Source organism: Grammomys surdaster, unplaced genomic scaffold, assembly GCF_004785775.1.
Source record: "Grammomys surdaster isolate TR1022 unplaced genomic scaffold, NIH_TR_1.0 134, whole genome shotgun sequence".
NCBI classification, from domain to species: domain Eukaryota; kingdom Metazoa; phylum Chordata; class Mammalia; order Rodentia; family Muridae; genus Grammomys; species Grammomys surdaster.
In genome coordinates this window covers 1,988,317-2,001,694 of record NW_021604592.1, presented here as the reverse complement: position 1 = coordinate 2,001,694, position 13,378 = coordinate 1,988,317, and the positions used below count along the sequence as shown (strand labels likewise).

The 13,378-nt window shown below is 39.3% G+C and overlaps 1 protein-coding gene across 13 annotated transcripts in view; it reads left to right on the top strand.

Annotated features, from left to right (window-relative positions):
* The window catches only part of Tspan12 (tetraspanin 12), a 92,297-nt gene that overhangs the window by 37,487 nt on the left and 41,432 nt on the right, over positions 1 to 13,378 (top strand). For all 13 annotated transcript variants that reach the window (XM_028762552.1, XM_028762555.1, XM_028762547.1 and 10 more), the window contains 2 exons: positions 1,320 to 1,402; positions 2,272 to 2,407. In XM_028762552.1, the coding sequence (XP_028618385.1) occupies positions 1,320 to 1,402; positions 2,272 to 2,407 (219 nt within the window). The remainder of the gene's footprint in view (positions 1 to 1,319; positions 1,403 to 2,271; positions 2,408 to 13,378) is intronic.

Below are 13,378 nucleotides of genomic sequence, written 5' to 3'. Positions count from 1 at the left end.
GTTCAAAGAAGGTCATTATATTATGTTGGACAACCTCTTGAATTCCTTTTAATCTTTAACGGTGTTTCCTTTCTTTTAAAAAAAATTATTTCAGTATCCACTACTCTTTTTTTTTAAATCGAAGAAACAAGCTTATTAGTCTTGTGAAATAATCTCATGCTCTTGATTTTATTTAGTGTATCCTAGAAGTGACAGATAAAGCTATACCTTGCATTTCATTCCCATAAACTGGTACAGTTGGACGTTTAATCGGGTTCAAGTTTGACTTCTTTGGAAAAACACTTTATATATATATTTCTGGGATTGCTCAAACCATGAGACCTACAGTGTCTGATTGCTTCCATTATTGAACTGGATGGATAGTTGGGTTTGGTATCTGCAGTCTCATCTCTCCATTTTACACACCTCTGTCAGCCCCTTGCTACTGCAGTGGTACTCAGCCCTGCCAATGGATTGTGATCATCGGTAGGATTGACACCTATGATACTTTGTTGCTACTCCCGGAGCTGTTTTCTTGGGGGCTCAGGCTACGTTTGAGTCCTAGGTGAAGCCAGGTTACAGACAAGATTGAGAACCTGTGATCTGCTAATTTTGTCTGGCACTGAGGAATTTCCTTTATAGCTTCAATGTTTCAGGAGATGTTAAATGGTGTTCCTGCATTATATAACGGCTGCACGCCTGACCTAGGAATTCCACTATTAAAAAAATCTCACTTGGTCTTTGGTTCTGCCTTTACTTCATATAGGAAAAATAGAATAAAATAAATAAGAGATTCGTATCAATTTCTCAATAATGATCCGAGAGTCTATCTTGCAATAATGACCATCACTGGTTTTGGAACTTATTGATTTTTCAAAGCGTTATATTCATTGCTATTACTATTATTCTCATGTTCGCTTTGTTTGAATTTTAGTCAGTAGAAGATTTTTTGGTAGCTCCTGTGATCCTTTTGATAATATGTAATTGTTCAGTAGCCACATTTAATTGCCTTGCTGCTTTTACAGATGATAGTTTTAGGTGCATCATATACATTTGCAAATTGAATTGGTTTTGGCAATTTCCAGACTACACTTGAAGTCACTAACTTAAGAGGTCACTTGTTTTTATCCCGTTTACAGATACTCCATTTAGTAGGTATGTATAATTACTAAATAGAGTAGCTAGATGTTTATGGTACCAGTAAAATTCAATAGAAATCCAATATGTTAATTAGGAAAAACATGAACATTATATAACAAATCATCCGTTTAAGGCTGTTAACCTTGAAATGAATGCTGCATACATCTCTGCTAACAAATTTGTTTATTTCTTCTCTTTAGTTAATGTCCATCAGTGTCTTGGCCGTTTCTGCTTGGATGAGGGACTACTTGAATAATGTTTTGACTTTGACTGCAGAAACAAGGTAAGCCTTAATATTGCCTATTGAGTTCTTTCAATTGGTCTCTCTAGATTCACGTGTTTAACGATTTTTTCTCTGAGCTGTTCATTGAGTGGTTCTCTTCCACCATCCTGTAGAACACTTTTCCTGCACTATAGCAACTTACTCTCTATATTTACAACCCCCCCTTCTCATTAAGCAATTCCACCAGTCCTACAGGACAGTAGGTAGCAGTACTTGTACATGGACATTTGTGGGCTTAGTAACACACCAGTTGTCTGGCTTGTCGTCATCTCCAATGCAATATATACCACTCTGAATCATGACAAGGATCAAGTGAGAAGAAATGTTTTTGTAAAGCCCTTAATACCGCAAAGTGTATAAGCATTGAGTAATGGCTAAGTTTCCTGATCACCACTATGCCACGCCCTGGTTAGTGATTCTACGTCTATCTTAGCAAAAAGTCCTCTCTTTACCTTTCCTGTGATTATGCCTCAAATCCCCGATGCATTCTTATTTTCTTCACATTAGAAAATGATTAGTTAGCGGGGAGAAGAAAAGTGCTGTACAAACTACAAGCTCAGAGAAGAAGGTAATTCCTCCCAGTTGGTACCTCATGGAATTCACTTAGGCTGGTGCTTTGGAGCCTAGATATAGAAATGCTGCCACTTATATAAAAATGCCACGAAACTGAAACAAACATAAAGCATGCAAAGCATGTCATAAAGCATAGTGAGTCTGAAAATAACCATATGAGCCACCAGCTTTTGAAGGATGCCAATTTGGAGAGCCGGAGCTCACAGTAGCATTTGTTCAGTGTCTGGGGCCTGGAGAGCAGTTTGATCATTTCGATAACGTTTTATTTATCTTCTGATATGATCTTCCTCTCTTAGGGTAGAAGAGGCGGTCATCTTAACTTACTTCCCTGTGGTTCACCCTGTCATGATTGCTGTCTGCTGTTTCCTCATCATCGTGGGAATGCTGGGATACTGTGGAACAGTGAAAAGAAATCTGTTGCTTCTTGCATGGGTATAGTGTTTATAACTTCTCTTTATCCTATTTAAAGCATCGTGTAATACTGCAGTGTTACGAGTCCGTAACTATAGTAGCAACTCTAAAAGGTGGTCAGTATTCAGCATCCTGTAAGAACGGAACTTTCTTTCCCTAAGAGATGATTTTGGTACAAACATTTGCTATGTTCACATGGCGAGGCAGGGAGATACATATGCTATTTAATTATTTCACCCTGGTTCTGCTTTGACATTTTCCTTTGAAAATAATTTTTTTAGTGGCATAGAACTTCCTCCCTTCAAGATCATAGCTGAGATGTCATCATGGAAACTTTCTTCTTTTAAACAACCCACCTGGCTATCCTATTTAGAAATTCAGGCTGTGAGATGAGATGGAAGATATATTGTAATCCTCATGTTGCCATATATGGTCTGGTGGATACAAGAGGCTGGGTTTCTTTAATCTTAGTTACTGTTTTGTTAAAAAAAAAATCCTCTGAAAGAGTTGTATTAAATTATTTCTTTAATTGATTTTACTTCATCAGCTACTAGAATTAATCTTATAAACGGAAACTGCTAAACTTTTAAAATTAAGAATGAGAGTCATTTAGAATAGTTTACAGGAAGATTTCTAGAACACAGACAGTGGCTTTCTAATGCCACCAGGCAGTGAGCTTGCTAACATGTAAACTGAGGCCCTGTGAGACATTAGAAAAATTAGTTCATCCACTATGATCCTTTCTTTGTAGTAGGTCTCACAATGAGTAGTTTGCTGGTGAACTGGAACTCTGGGCAGATTAAAAGATCTACTTTTTTTTTTCACTTTGGGTATTTGCATAGAGCACACACTTCTAGCATTGCTGATTTCAAGTTACAAACATGATGTCACTGAACGTGAGGCCGGTGAGGAATGAGTGCAGATTGGCTTTCTGCAGCCAGCTTGCTCATATCTATGCTTGCCAGGCCCCTGTCCATGCCAATTCAAACAGACTCTTGGTGTGAAGCAGAACGAAGCTTTAAATGTCACAGGAACAACCTTGGTTAAATTATCTGTAGGTTTCATGGAGAGTAACTGCCAGGTTGGAGAACAGGGAAAAAAAGATCATAGCAAGTAAACCATACTAGGAGAATGGAAAATGTCCCCAGCATCTTAGTGTACATGTAGGCACAGAGAAAAAGGAAGAATGGTAGATGGGCTTCAGATTTTACAATGCTTCCAAAAATACTTGGTTAAGTTTAAGAATTCATGTGAATGGGTTGGAGAGATGGCTTAGTGGTTAAGAGCACTGTGACTGCTCTTGCAAAGGTCTTGAGTTCAATTCCCAGCAAACACATGGTGGCTCACAACCATCTGTAATGGGATTCAATGCCCTCTTCTGGTGTGTCTCAAGACAGTGACAGTGTACTCACATATATAAAATAAATCTGAAGAAAATAAGAAAATAATAAAAATAAGAAATCATATGAATGACTTGATAAAGAATGACGTCCCCCCCCCAGTCTGAATGCTGTGCAAATGTATTTCACAGGCAAGAAAATCTCAGCAGCCTTCTTAAAAACCACAATGCTACAATGATCTCTCAAGACCAGTTTCTTTTATAACCAGTTTCAGCATGAGTGGTATTTTCTACTTCCTTCCAACTTTTACTCTGGATGGTCTCTGGAAAGTAGCATGAGGAGAGGTGGGGTCAGGTATACTATAGAACCAATGAGAACACATCTTGTAAAGCACTTATAGTTTCCATTAAGCTGACTCAATGGTAGCAAAAGAAGCCAGTGGAGTAACTTGACCTGCTACTCGATGTAGGACAAAACACAAACTTGTGAGCAAGTACCTAATTGGAGCTGTAGGAAAAGGCCTCATAAAACACAACGTCACCCACATAAAACCACGATAGGACTGCGGTTTTATTGGCATTAACTTTTTCATTCATTCTTTTAACACTTATCGAGCACGTGTATACTACTTTTTTTTTCCATCAGAATAGTGCACATGATTGATAGACAGTTTCACCAATCTCTAATAAGACCTCAAATAAGGTTTGCACTAGGTTCTCTGAGGGCAGAGAGGACTTGCTCCAAGCTCAGCCCTAAGCGTCAGCTCAGGGCCGTAGTGGCGATGTTGAGCACATCAACCTTACTGTCCCGTTCTGTCTCCTCTCCCTTTTTCTTATTGTTGGGTGTTCTTTTTTCATGAGATAGCTTCAGGCTATGGCTGCCCTCTGAGTCAGTAGTTGCCACCTACATCTTGGGTCTCTTTCTTTTGACCATTTTTGGCAGTCCAGTCTCCATTTTCATTATAATTTCTCTATTCACAGCAAGCTTCTAGGCCTTGCTCTGTCTAGACTCAAGCTTCTCCAACGCTAAAAATAAACTGTTCTCAACTCCCTGTGGTCCATCACTCACAACTAATATGTATCTGCTATTTCTCAAGCTGTTTATTCCCCAGCTTCCTCCCTGGGTTCTTTCTGCCATAACCAGGTCCTATGGGTCCTGGTTCTGCAACCTCAGGACCTCAGCCTCCCTTTTTGTTCTTGTTTGGATTACTCATGCACAAGTTCTCAGGACACCAAGTTCTCTGCCTCTGCTATTACCTATTCTAACCCAGTGTTGTTTGGTTAAGTCAATACACCATGATTATAGTATTCTTGCTATGCTCGAAGACTTTGATAGCCTCCCTGTTGGGTAGTGACGTTTAACTGGCATCTGGAACTTCCATCAAGCCATTCTTTAGCCAAGCCTTTGTCTGCCAGTTATAGCACTTTTACCTATGTCATTATTGTCTAATTACGGTGTATTTTCTGATCTCTGGACATATTTTCTTCTTCTCTTTCCCCCTGCTTTTATTCTTGCTGTCTCTTTAAAAATTCTTCTCTTAATACTTTTGTCTAGCTATTACCATTGCCTCTAAACTTTATCTGAAATGTTATCTCATAGAATAATATTGACAACCAAGAGAAAAGTTCTAGGTAATATTTCTAAGATGCTTCTCATGCCAGATACTGTAGAGTCTTACCTGATGAGTTATATGAAGATTCTTGCATGAATTGATCAACCTGACCCTCCCCACAACTCTAATGAGATAGGTACTATTATTGTCAAATAATTTACATGAGGAATTGAGACTACAGAGATGTTAAGTGACTTCTCTGATTCTGCCTCACTATTAAATAATCTGCTGCTCAGACCACAGCAACCCAGTTCAGATGACTTATATTTTGCTGTTTTACTATGTAAACACCAAGTTTTCCTAAGTTCCATGTAATGTGTGTTGCAGCATGTAAAAAATTTTTTAATGTGTTTGCTGACTTCAAACATGACAGCAGTAATATGGGACGACTAAATGCTAAATGAAGCCCAGAGAACTTAGCAACCAGACCAAGGTCACTGAAGGGTGAGGACCATGGCTGTGATTCAGACAGACCTCAGTGATTCTGATTGCCAAGGCCAATTCTCCATGGGCGGTTTTTGTAACTTGGAATTCCAACAAAAAATTTCTTATTATGTAAAGTTAGTCAAAGCTACCATGCTTTTTGAGTAACTGTTCACCTTTCCCATTATTTTAATAAATGTTTATTAAACACAAGTATGGGCATAAAATTAGAATGGTGTGTGAAAGAGAGAGGGGGAGGGGGAGGAGGAGGGAGAGAGGGAGAAGCATATCAGTCGAAAATGGTCCTGGGAGAGAGAGAGAGAGTAGAAGGATGATGAGTTCCCCTGTTTGGAAGGTTTAGATTACAAAGTGGGGCAGGGGGCTTGATTAAGGTGAGTCAGGTCAATGGAGAATGTGACACTGTTAGGTCTTGGGTAAATATTTGGGAAGCATTCCTCATGGCTTCCTCCTTTATGTATCTTTGCCTTTTATCCTTATTGGGCAAAAAAGGGAGGCTCGTTTCTTTTATTTTAGATATAACTCTTTAAGGATGCATGGCTTCTTCCAGTCTGTGTGTTTCCCTATACTAAGACTGATTTCAGTGTTAAGACTTATCAACCAGATTTGTATGAAAAGCTATTTTTGCGTTGTTTTATTTTTTTCAGGACAATTTGTTATTTTTGAAGACTGATGTGTCTTCTGTATGGTTCTAAAACCAGGATCTTCAGTGAAACTGCAGAGCCATTCAAGTAAAATAAAAGTGTCATTATCCAAGAGTCCAGTTTTAAAAAATATTTACCAGGTCTTATTTCAAAGAGATTTGGATAACCAAGCTGCCCGTGCCATGCTCCACCCCCAAGAAAGACACTAAAGCCAACTAAAACTAATTGTCTATAAGCAAACAGGCTACTTGCTAAAAACATCTGATGAGTGATCTTTAATATGACCTTAATCTTGGATAATTGGCTTATAGGTGCAAAGGGCTAAAACACCAGATTTAAGATGACAAGTGAGACACAAAATGTATGATTACATTTATGATAAATAATAGATAAGGCTATTCTGTGAGTATATCATGTGCAAAGTTCAAAATATACTTGTGCCAAAATATTATTCATCATTTATGTGAGACTTAAATCAGCATTCTGTGTGTTTTTTTTTAATGAATCTGGCCACTCTACTCCAAATAAATATGTTTCTTCTCTCTAATTCTGGTGCTGGAGATAAAACCCAGTATGTACCAGACGTGCTACCATTGAGCCCTAGGTTTAATCTTAGTTAAGTATGAAATTCTCATAGAATAAGAACACATCTTCTTATATCTTTTTTCAAAAGATTTATTTTTATGTGTATAAGTGTTTGACACCCAGTACATATGTGTACCATGTTTGTGCCTGGTGTCTGCAAAGGTCATTGGAGCCCCTAAAACTGAAGTTACAAACAGTTGTGAGCTTTTATTTGGATGCTTGGAACCAACCCCAGCTCCCCTATAAGAGCAGCAAGTGCTTTTAACCATGGAGTTATCTTTCCAGCCCCAGAAACACATATTCCTATGAAAAGATTAAGAGTAATTAAATTCTAATTACGATGAGAACATTTTCATTTTCTCATAGGTCAGAAATAATTGGGAAGAGAAACTTGGACATGTAGTGGTTTTCAAAGTAATTTCAGTAGCACAAATTCCTTCAATCTTTCAAAGAGAAATTGAGGCTAAATGGAAATTGGTTTTAAGCTTTAGATAGGTACTGCCCAAGGCTTTAACGGTAGACTAAATGAAATTCATTTGTTATTGCAGTTCTGCTTCACTATTAAGGCAGGCACTAGTGAAGCTGTTTCAGCTCAGGGGGAATGTAAACACACTAGCACACATATACTTACAGAGTCAACAGCAGCTGAACAAAGCCATCAGATCATCAGATCATCATGCGCCATGGAGGGCTAATGCTTCCATTCCCCTGCCAGCACCTGACTTCTGGTCAGAAAGCTGGTGGATATATGGAGGACCTGTGGACTCTCTTAAAGAAGTTTATTTGTCAACTTCTTTCCAGATAATTTGCATAAGGCAATTAAGGCATTTTAAACACTTCCTTAAAATATGCAGTGATCGAACCAGTTCTGAACAACTTCTTTTGTGGAAATCACAGAAATCTTCAACAACCTCAGGGGGAGTTTCCTTTCCTCAACGGAATTGTTTATAATCATATTATAAAGCAGGATGATGGTGGCACATATCTTTAATCCCAGCTCTTGGGGGTTGGGTGGTAGAGACAGGTCTCTGAATTCAAATACAGCCATGTCTGTGGAGCTATTCAGAAACACTGTCTCAAAACCAAAAACATAAAAACAATATATATTTATGCAGTAATAAATTTCGTGCAAGCTCTTGGTTTAAAATTTTCTCTTTGGCAGCTGTATATTTTATAGTTACAAAGCTATTCATAAGTTAGCAAGTTAAAAAGGGCTACTAGGTAGAAATTACTTTTACCTTCTTTGGAGTTTTGGGTTGAGAACCTAACAACTTTACTTCTAAATTGAGGTCCCCTGGGTCATTTCTACATGCTCACCTGGCATGAAGTTTTACCCTCCCCTTCACAGAAAAATTCATGATGATTAGTTTTGGATAGGCTCGTTACAGAAGAGGAAAAGGAGGGGTGACTGAAGATACCCAGCTGGCAATGCTGAGATTAGCATCCAAATTCAGTCTGTGTGCAAAGCCCATGCACGCTTCATCACAAGATACTGTTATAATACAACGAATGGGCCACATGGGTCAAGCTTCTTTAATGCCTAGCTATTCATTGTCTATTACTCTACCAACTTCATCTTGTAAAACTATCTTCTTTATGTTTGACTAAGACATTTTACCACAGTTACTCTCGGTAATCATATCAAAGGAATCAGACAGGTTCCTTTTCTTTCTCCCTCTTTCTCATTGTCCTCTTGTCTCCTTTTCTTCCTTAATCACATGCGCCAAGTTTGCAGCCTGGGATAGGAATTTCAGAGACAAATTGGAAAGGGGTAGAAAGATAGAATTTAATTTAATTTAATTCACATACTAAATCTATGAATAAATTACTGTGTGAATCCGAAATCAGGAGCTATGGAGATCCCCTCAAAATTTGTCCAAAGGAGGATGACTCTGCTGGGTATCGAAACTGTGAGTTTCCCAGTGGAGAAGAGAAGGAGAGGGGATCTAGAGCCACATGAACGGTGAGAGAGATGAAGAGTCGTGACAGCTCTTGGTAGATTGAAGCATTTGTTGTGGCTGTGCAGAACTGAGAGAATAAGGCCAATATAGTCTAGTTGTCAAGTCTTTGTAAGAGTGCCTACATCCCTACTCCTGGAGATTCTAGAGAGCCACTGGCTAGGAAGAGAGCTAGCGAGCATTCCCAGCATGGGATGAAGTGACTCACATTTGGAGTAGTAGGCAATTAGAAGCATGGTCGTGTGTTTATGTTTGCATAAGAACCCATGGCCTGTTCTTTGACTATTTCTGATCCTTAAGCAGTGCTGATGTCTCTGTCTATAATTATGTCCCAGGGAAGCATGTAAGCAGACACATTTAAAAGTAAAAGCAGTGCCAGAGACTAGACCCCAAGAAAAAGTGCCTGAGACTCACAGCCTTGGTGTTGGGCCTTTGAGAGAAGACTGTGAGTGTTCATTGGCCTCTCTGATCACTTCAGAGATTGAAGAGTAAATAGCTCCAGTTTTGACATTCTGACTTGTGCGCTATTTCTGTGTGTACTGTCATAGCAAGCACACCGGACTTTGTTCCATACTGTTTCCTAATATGTTTGAGATACTTTCTGTTGGAGATAAGCCTACAGGGACTGTTCTGAGAGTAAGCTTACATCCATTGACTTAGGGACTGCTCTGGGGGTGTGCAAAATTTAAAACTAGTGTGCATGTGGTACTACCTCATCTCCCAATGTATGTACACCGCTCCTGCTTCAGGTCCTATTGTGCTGAGGAAGGCAACAAGTGTGAACTGTGTTTGGTCTCTCATGTGCTTCTATACTGCTTCTTTTCTGAATTGCTTTGGCAAACATCAAGTGTTAGCCAGTCATTTAAAATCATGTAGCTCTTAAATGACTTGAGAGAAACCACTTTTATTGCACAGAGTCTTAGAACCAGGGCAGGAGTCTTAGAACCAGGGCAGATCACGCAGGTAAAACATGAGAAAATTAAGTGCTGTAGATCAATGAAGAAACTAATTTTCAGATAAAATACTTAGAAAAACGCTGCAATGGCCAATGGTATTAATTGCTAAGTAACAATATGAATGCAAAACCATTTAGACATTTAATTGTTTAAAGATGGGAATCCAGATGCCTTTATTCTTTGTCAGATAAAAAGTGGTAACAAGCCATGGTTATATGTTTGTAGGTTAAGGTGAATCTTAGCAGCTCAAATGACAAAAGTAAGTTATTTGAATTTTACTTAAATGCAGAAATAATTTGGTTGTACCCCTCTTTTAAGCAATACTCAGAGTTACTCTAAAATAAATGGCCATTCTTTTATTTTCTTTAGGTTGTCATTACTTTGATCTTAGAGCTCAGAAAGTACACATTTGCTGCACATAGCCCTGGTTTTGTATTTTGATGCTAATTTCAATTTCCAGGGAGGGGCTGCAGAAGAGGAGTGAATCCTATAGAGGAGACTTCTTGTGAACCTTCTGCCCACCTTAATCTGTAAAATAAAGGCTAGAGCCTGTGGTTGGGCAGTAGAAGGGGAGGTGGAGTGAAAAAGGTTTGGGAGAGAGACAGTGGTGAGAGGAGGGGAAAGAGGTGGAAGGGCAATGGAGGAGAAGCACATGACCTAGAAAAACCTCAAGTTATAAGAGGTCTCACAGATGGGGAATAGAGTAGTGTAGTGGTAAATCAGCCCAATCTAGGTGTGTAGTTTGTATTCATAATTATTGAGTTGTGTTTTCTTTGACCGGTTCTATTTGGGTTGGAGATTTACCTCAACACACATTTGCTTAAAATGATTGCACAAGTGAAGACATTGTGGAAACAGTGTATTCAAGAAAATAGGGATTTCTGTTAGATGATGCCTGATGATTTAAGAATTATTTCTAACTATGCATAACTATGAATAATTTCAGGGTCTCCCTCAGGTAACACCCTCTTTACGTTTTTCACAATTTTAAGTTCTGTTTAGGCTTTTGTGCTACTGAATTTGAAACATGGACTGAAAAAACTGGAACAATTAGACACTTGCTGTTTATACTTAAAATATTTTAATTCCATAAACTTCTTTTGCCTAACTAAAAGCACTTGGAAAGAATTGTGATAAACAACTGTCTCATTCCATAGAGGGCATTTGGTAAAGGCACACAAGGATGTACCTGAGCTGGAACCTGAGGACCAAGAACCAAGGGAGACACTGGTAGGAAATAGTGGGCGGGGCAGAGCCGTGGCTACCAGAGCCCTTGCAGGGAGCAGGGCACTTTTAAGAAACTAAAATTGTAATAGACAGAGCAAGACTAGTGACACTAACCTGGACGCTAGAGATCTCTCAGACACTGGGCCACCAACTAGGCAGGACACACCAGTCGATATGAGGCCCTGACACATATACAGCAGAGGGCTGCCAGGTCTGGACTCCGTCAGAGAAGGTGCACCTAACCCTCAGGAGACTGCAGGTCCCAGGGAGTGGGGAGGTCTGGTGGGGTGAGGGGGGTGGGGATATCCTTGTGGAGGGGGAGGAGGAGGAATGGGATATGGAACAGTCAGAGGGTGGTCTGGGAAGGGGATAAAATCTGGACTGTAAAAGAAGACTAAATAAACTTTAAAAAAAATAAAAAAATAAAGCAGCTGTTGGTGGCAAGGATCAGGGCACATGTGTGTCATAGGGTATGCCAGGTATAGCTGTGGTGGGCTGTGGGAGCTGGGACTTAAAGACTGACAGTCCTGAGTGTCACATGTATGAGAAGCAGTCTGAAGTTTTTAGACTGAAGAGTGAATCCCTCTGGCCATCTTTAGGGCGTTTCCCTGGCTACGGTGAGTGCGCTTTGTTACTTTGGGGTCTTGTCTTTTGCTCAGCAACCTGGAGGAAAATGACTATCTGACTCTGCTGCTCCTGTGTCCAGATCTCCTTTTAATGACAGAAGAGAACACAGAAGAGATTCTTTAGTACCCTCAAGATGCCTCTCTTCTTAAACTCATCCATTGTAAATAAAATTGTAGCAGTCCGAGTCTCTGTAGTGCAGACACGATGGCAAAAACATAGCCATCAAATTAAATTGACACCAGGAAGCTTCATGCTGGGCTAAGTCGTTTTGTGGAGACAGCGAGCACCTAGAGACCTTGTTGGAAAGTACGGTGGCAGTTACTTGCTATGCTCTTGGACTTTTTAGCCTCAGAGAAAATTCGTTCTAAAGACAGCAGGACAGGACTGCACTTACCTGTAATCCAGGCACTCAGAAGGGTAAGGGAGGTGGATTACAAATTTGAGTCTAGTCTGTCAAACAAAGGGAGAATCCCCACCCACAAAAAGTTCTGTTAACAGTTAACTTGTGTAAAGGATTGTGGTAGAACTGGTTAACTTGACTGAGATGCAGTTAATGCAGGTTGGAAGCTTTGTCTTGGAAGATGACAGAGACGCTGAACTCAGTTATCATGTGTTTGTTCATGAGCGTAGATCCTCAAAGCTCTCGACTTCTCAGCACTGCTGTATTAGAATATTTGTAACAGAGGTGTATTTTTTGAAATTCATGTGGTTCAGTTGAAACTTTTCCTGCTACCATCCAGACCAGAATTCTATGACCCTTTTATACACTTCCTCATGTTGGGGTGACCCCCAACTATAACATTATTTCCTCGCACTTTCATAACTATAATTTTGCTACTGTATAGTAATGGAAATACCTGATATTCAGGATATTTGATTTGTAACTCTAAGGGGGTCACAACCCACAGGTTGAGAACCACTGACCGAGACTGAACTGCTGCTGTTTTAGCAATTTGAGATTTCATGATTTTGCCAGTCACACATGGGTTTCCTCCTTTGGACTCTAACTGTGACTGCCAATAAAATTGTAAGAGTCCCCAAGAATTATTTTCTCTTATTATTGTTATTATTATTATAGTTAGGTGTATATGCATGGTGTGTGTGTGTGTGTGCATGCGTGCACTCACACTTGACGGCATGTGCATAGAGATGTCACAGAACAACTTTGAACACTTGGTTCTCCCCTTCTACCTTTGCATGTATCCCGTGGCAGAAGTGCCTTTACCCACGGAGCCATTTCATTAGGTTAAGAATTCTGTTCTTACAGCTGGCTTTTGGCTTTTCTACACTCAGCTGGACTGTAGGTTATTCCTTTTTTTACGTGGTGGGTATGTGAATAAAAATGTAGTTGAAATGAAAGTGTAAAACTCTAAGTGAAGGTCCATGGCTTGGGACTAGCCATTCTAATTATAATGAAGTTCTGTGTAGTGTATGGGACTAGGCACATGCTTGTTTCAAGGACTACCTTAATCTACCTGTGTGATATTTTTATCTGTGAGTTTACTTCATTAGAAATATATATATATATATATATATATATATATATATATATATATATTACTAAACTCTATCTCTTTCACATATACAATAGAATGAAATATA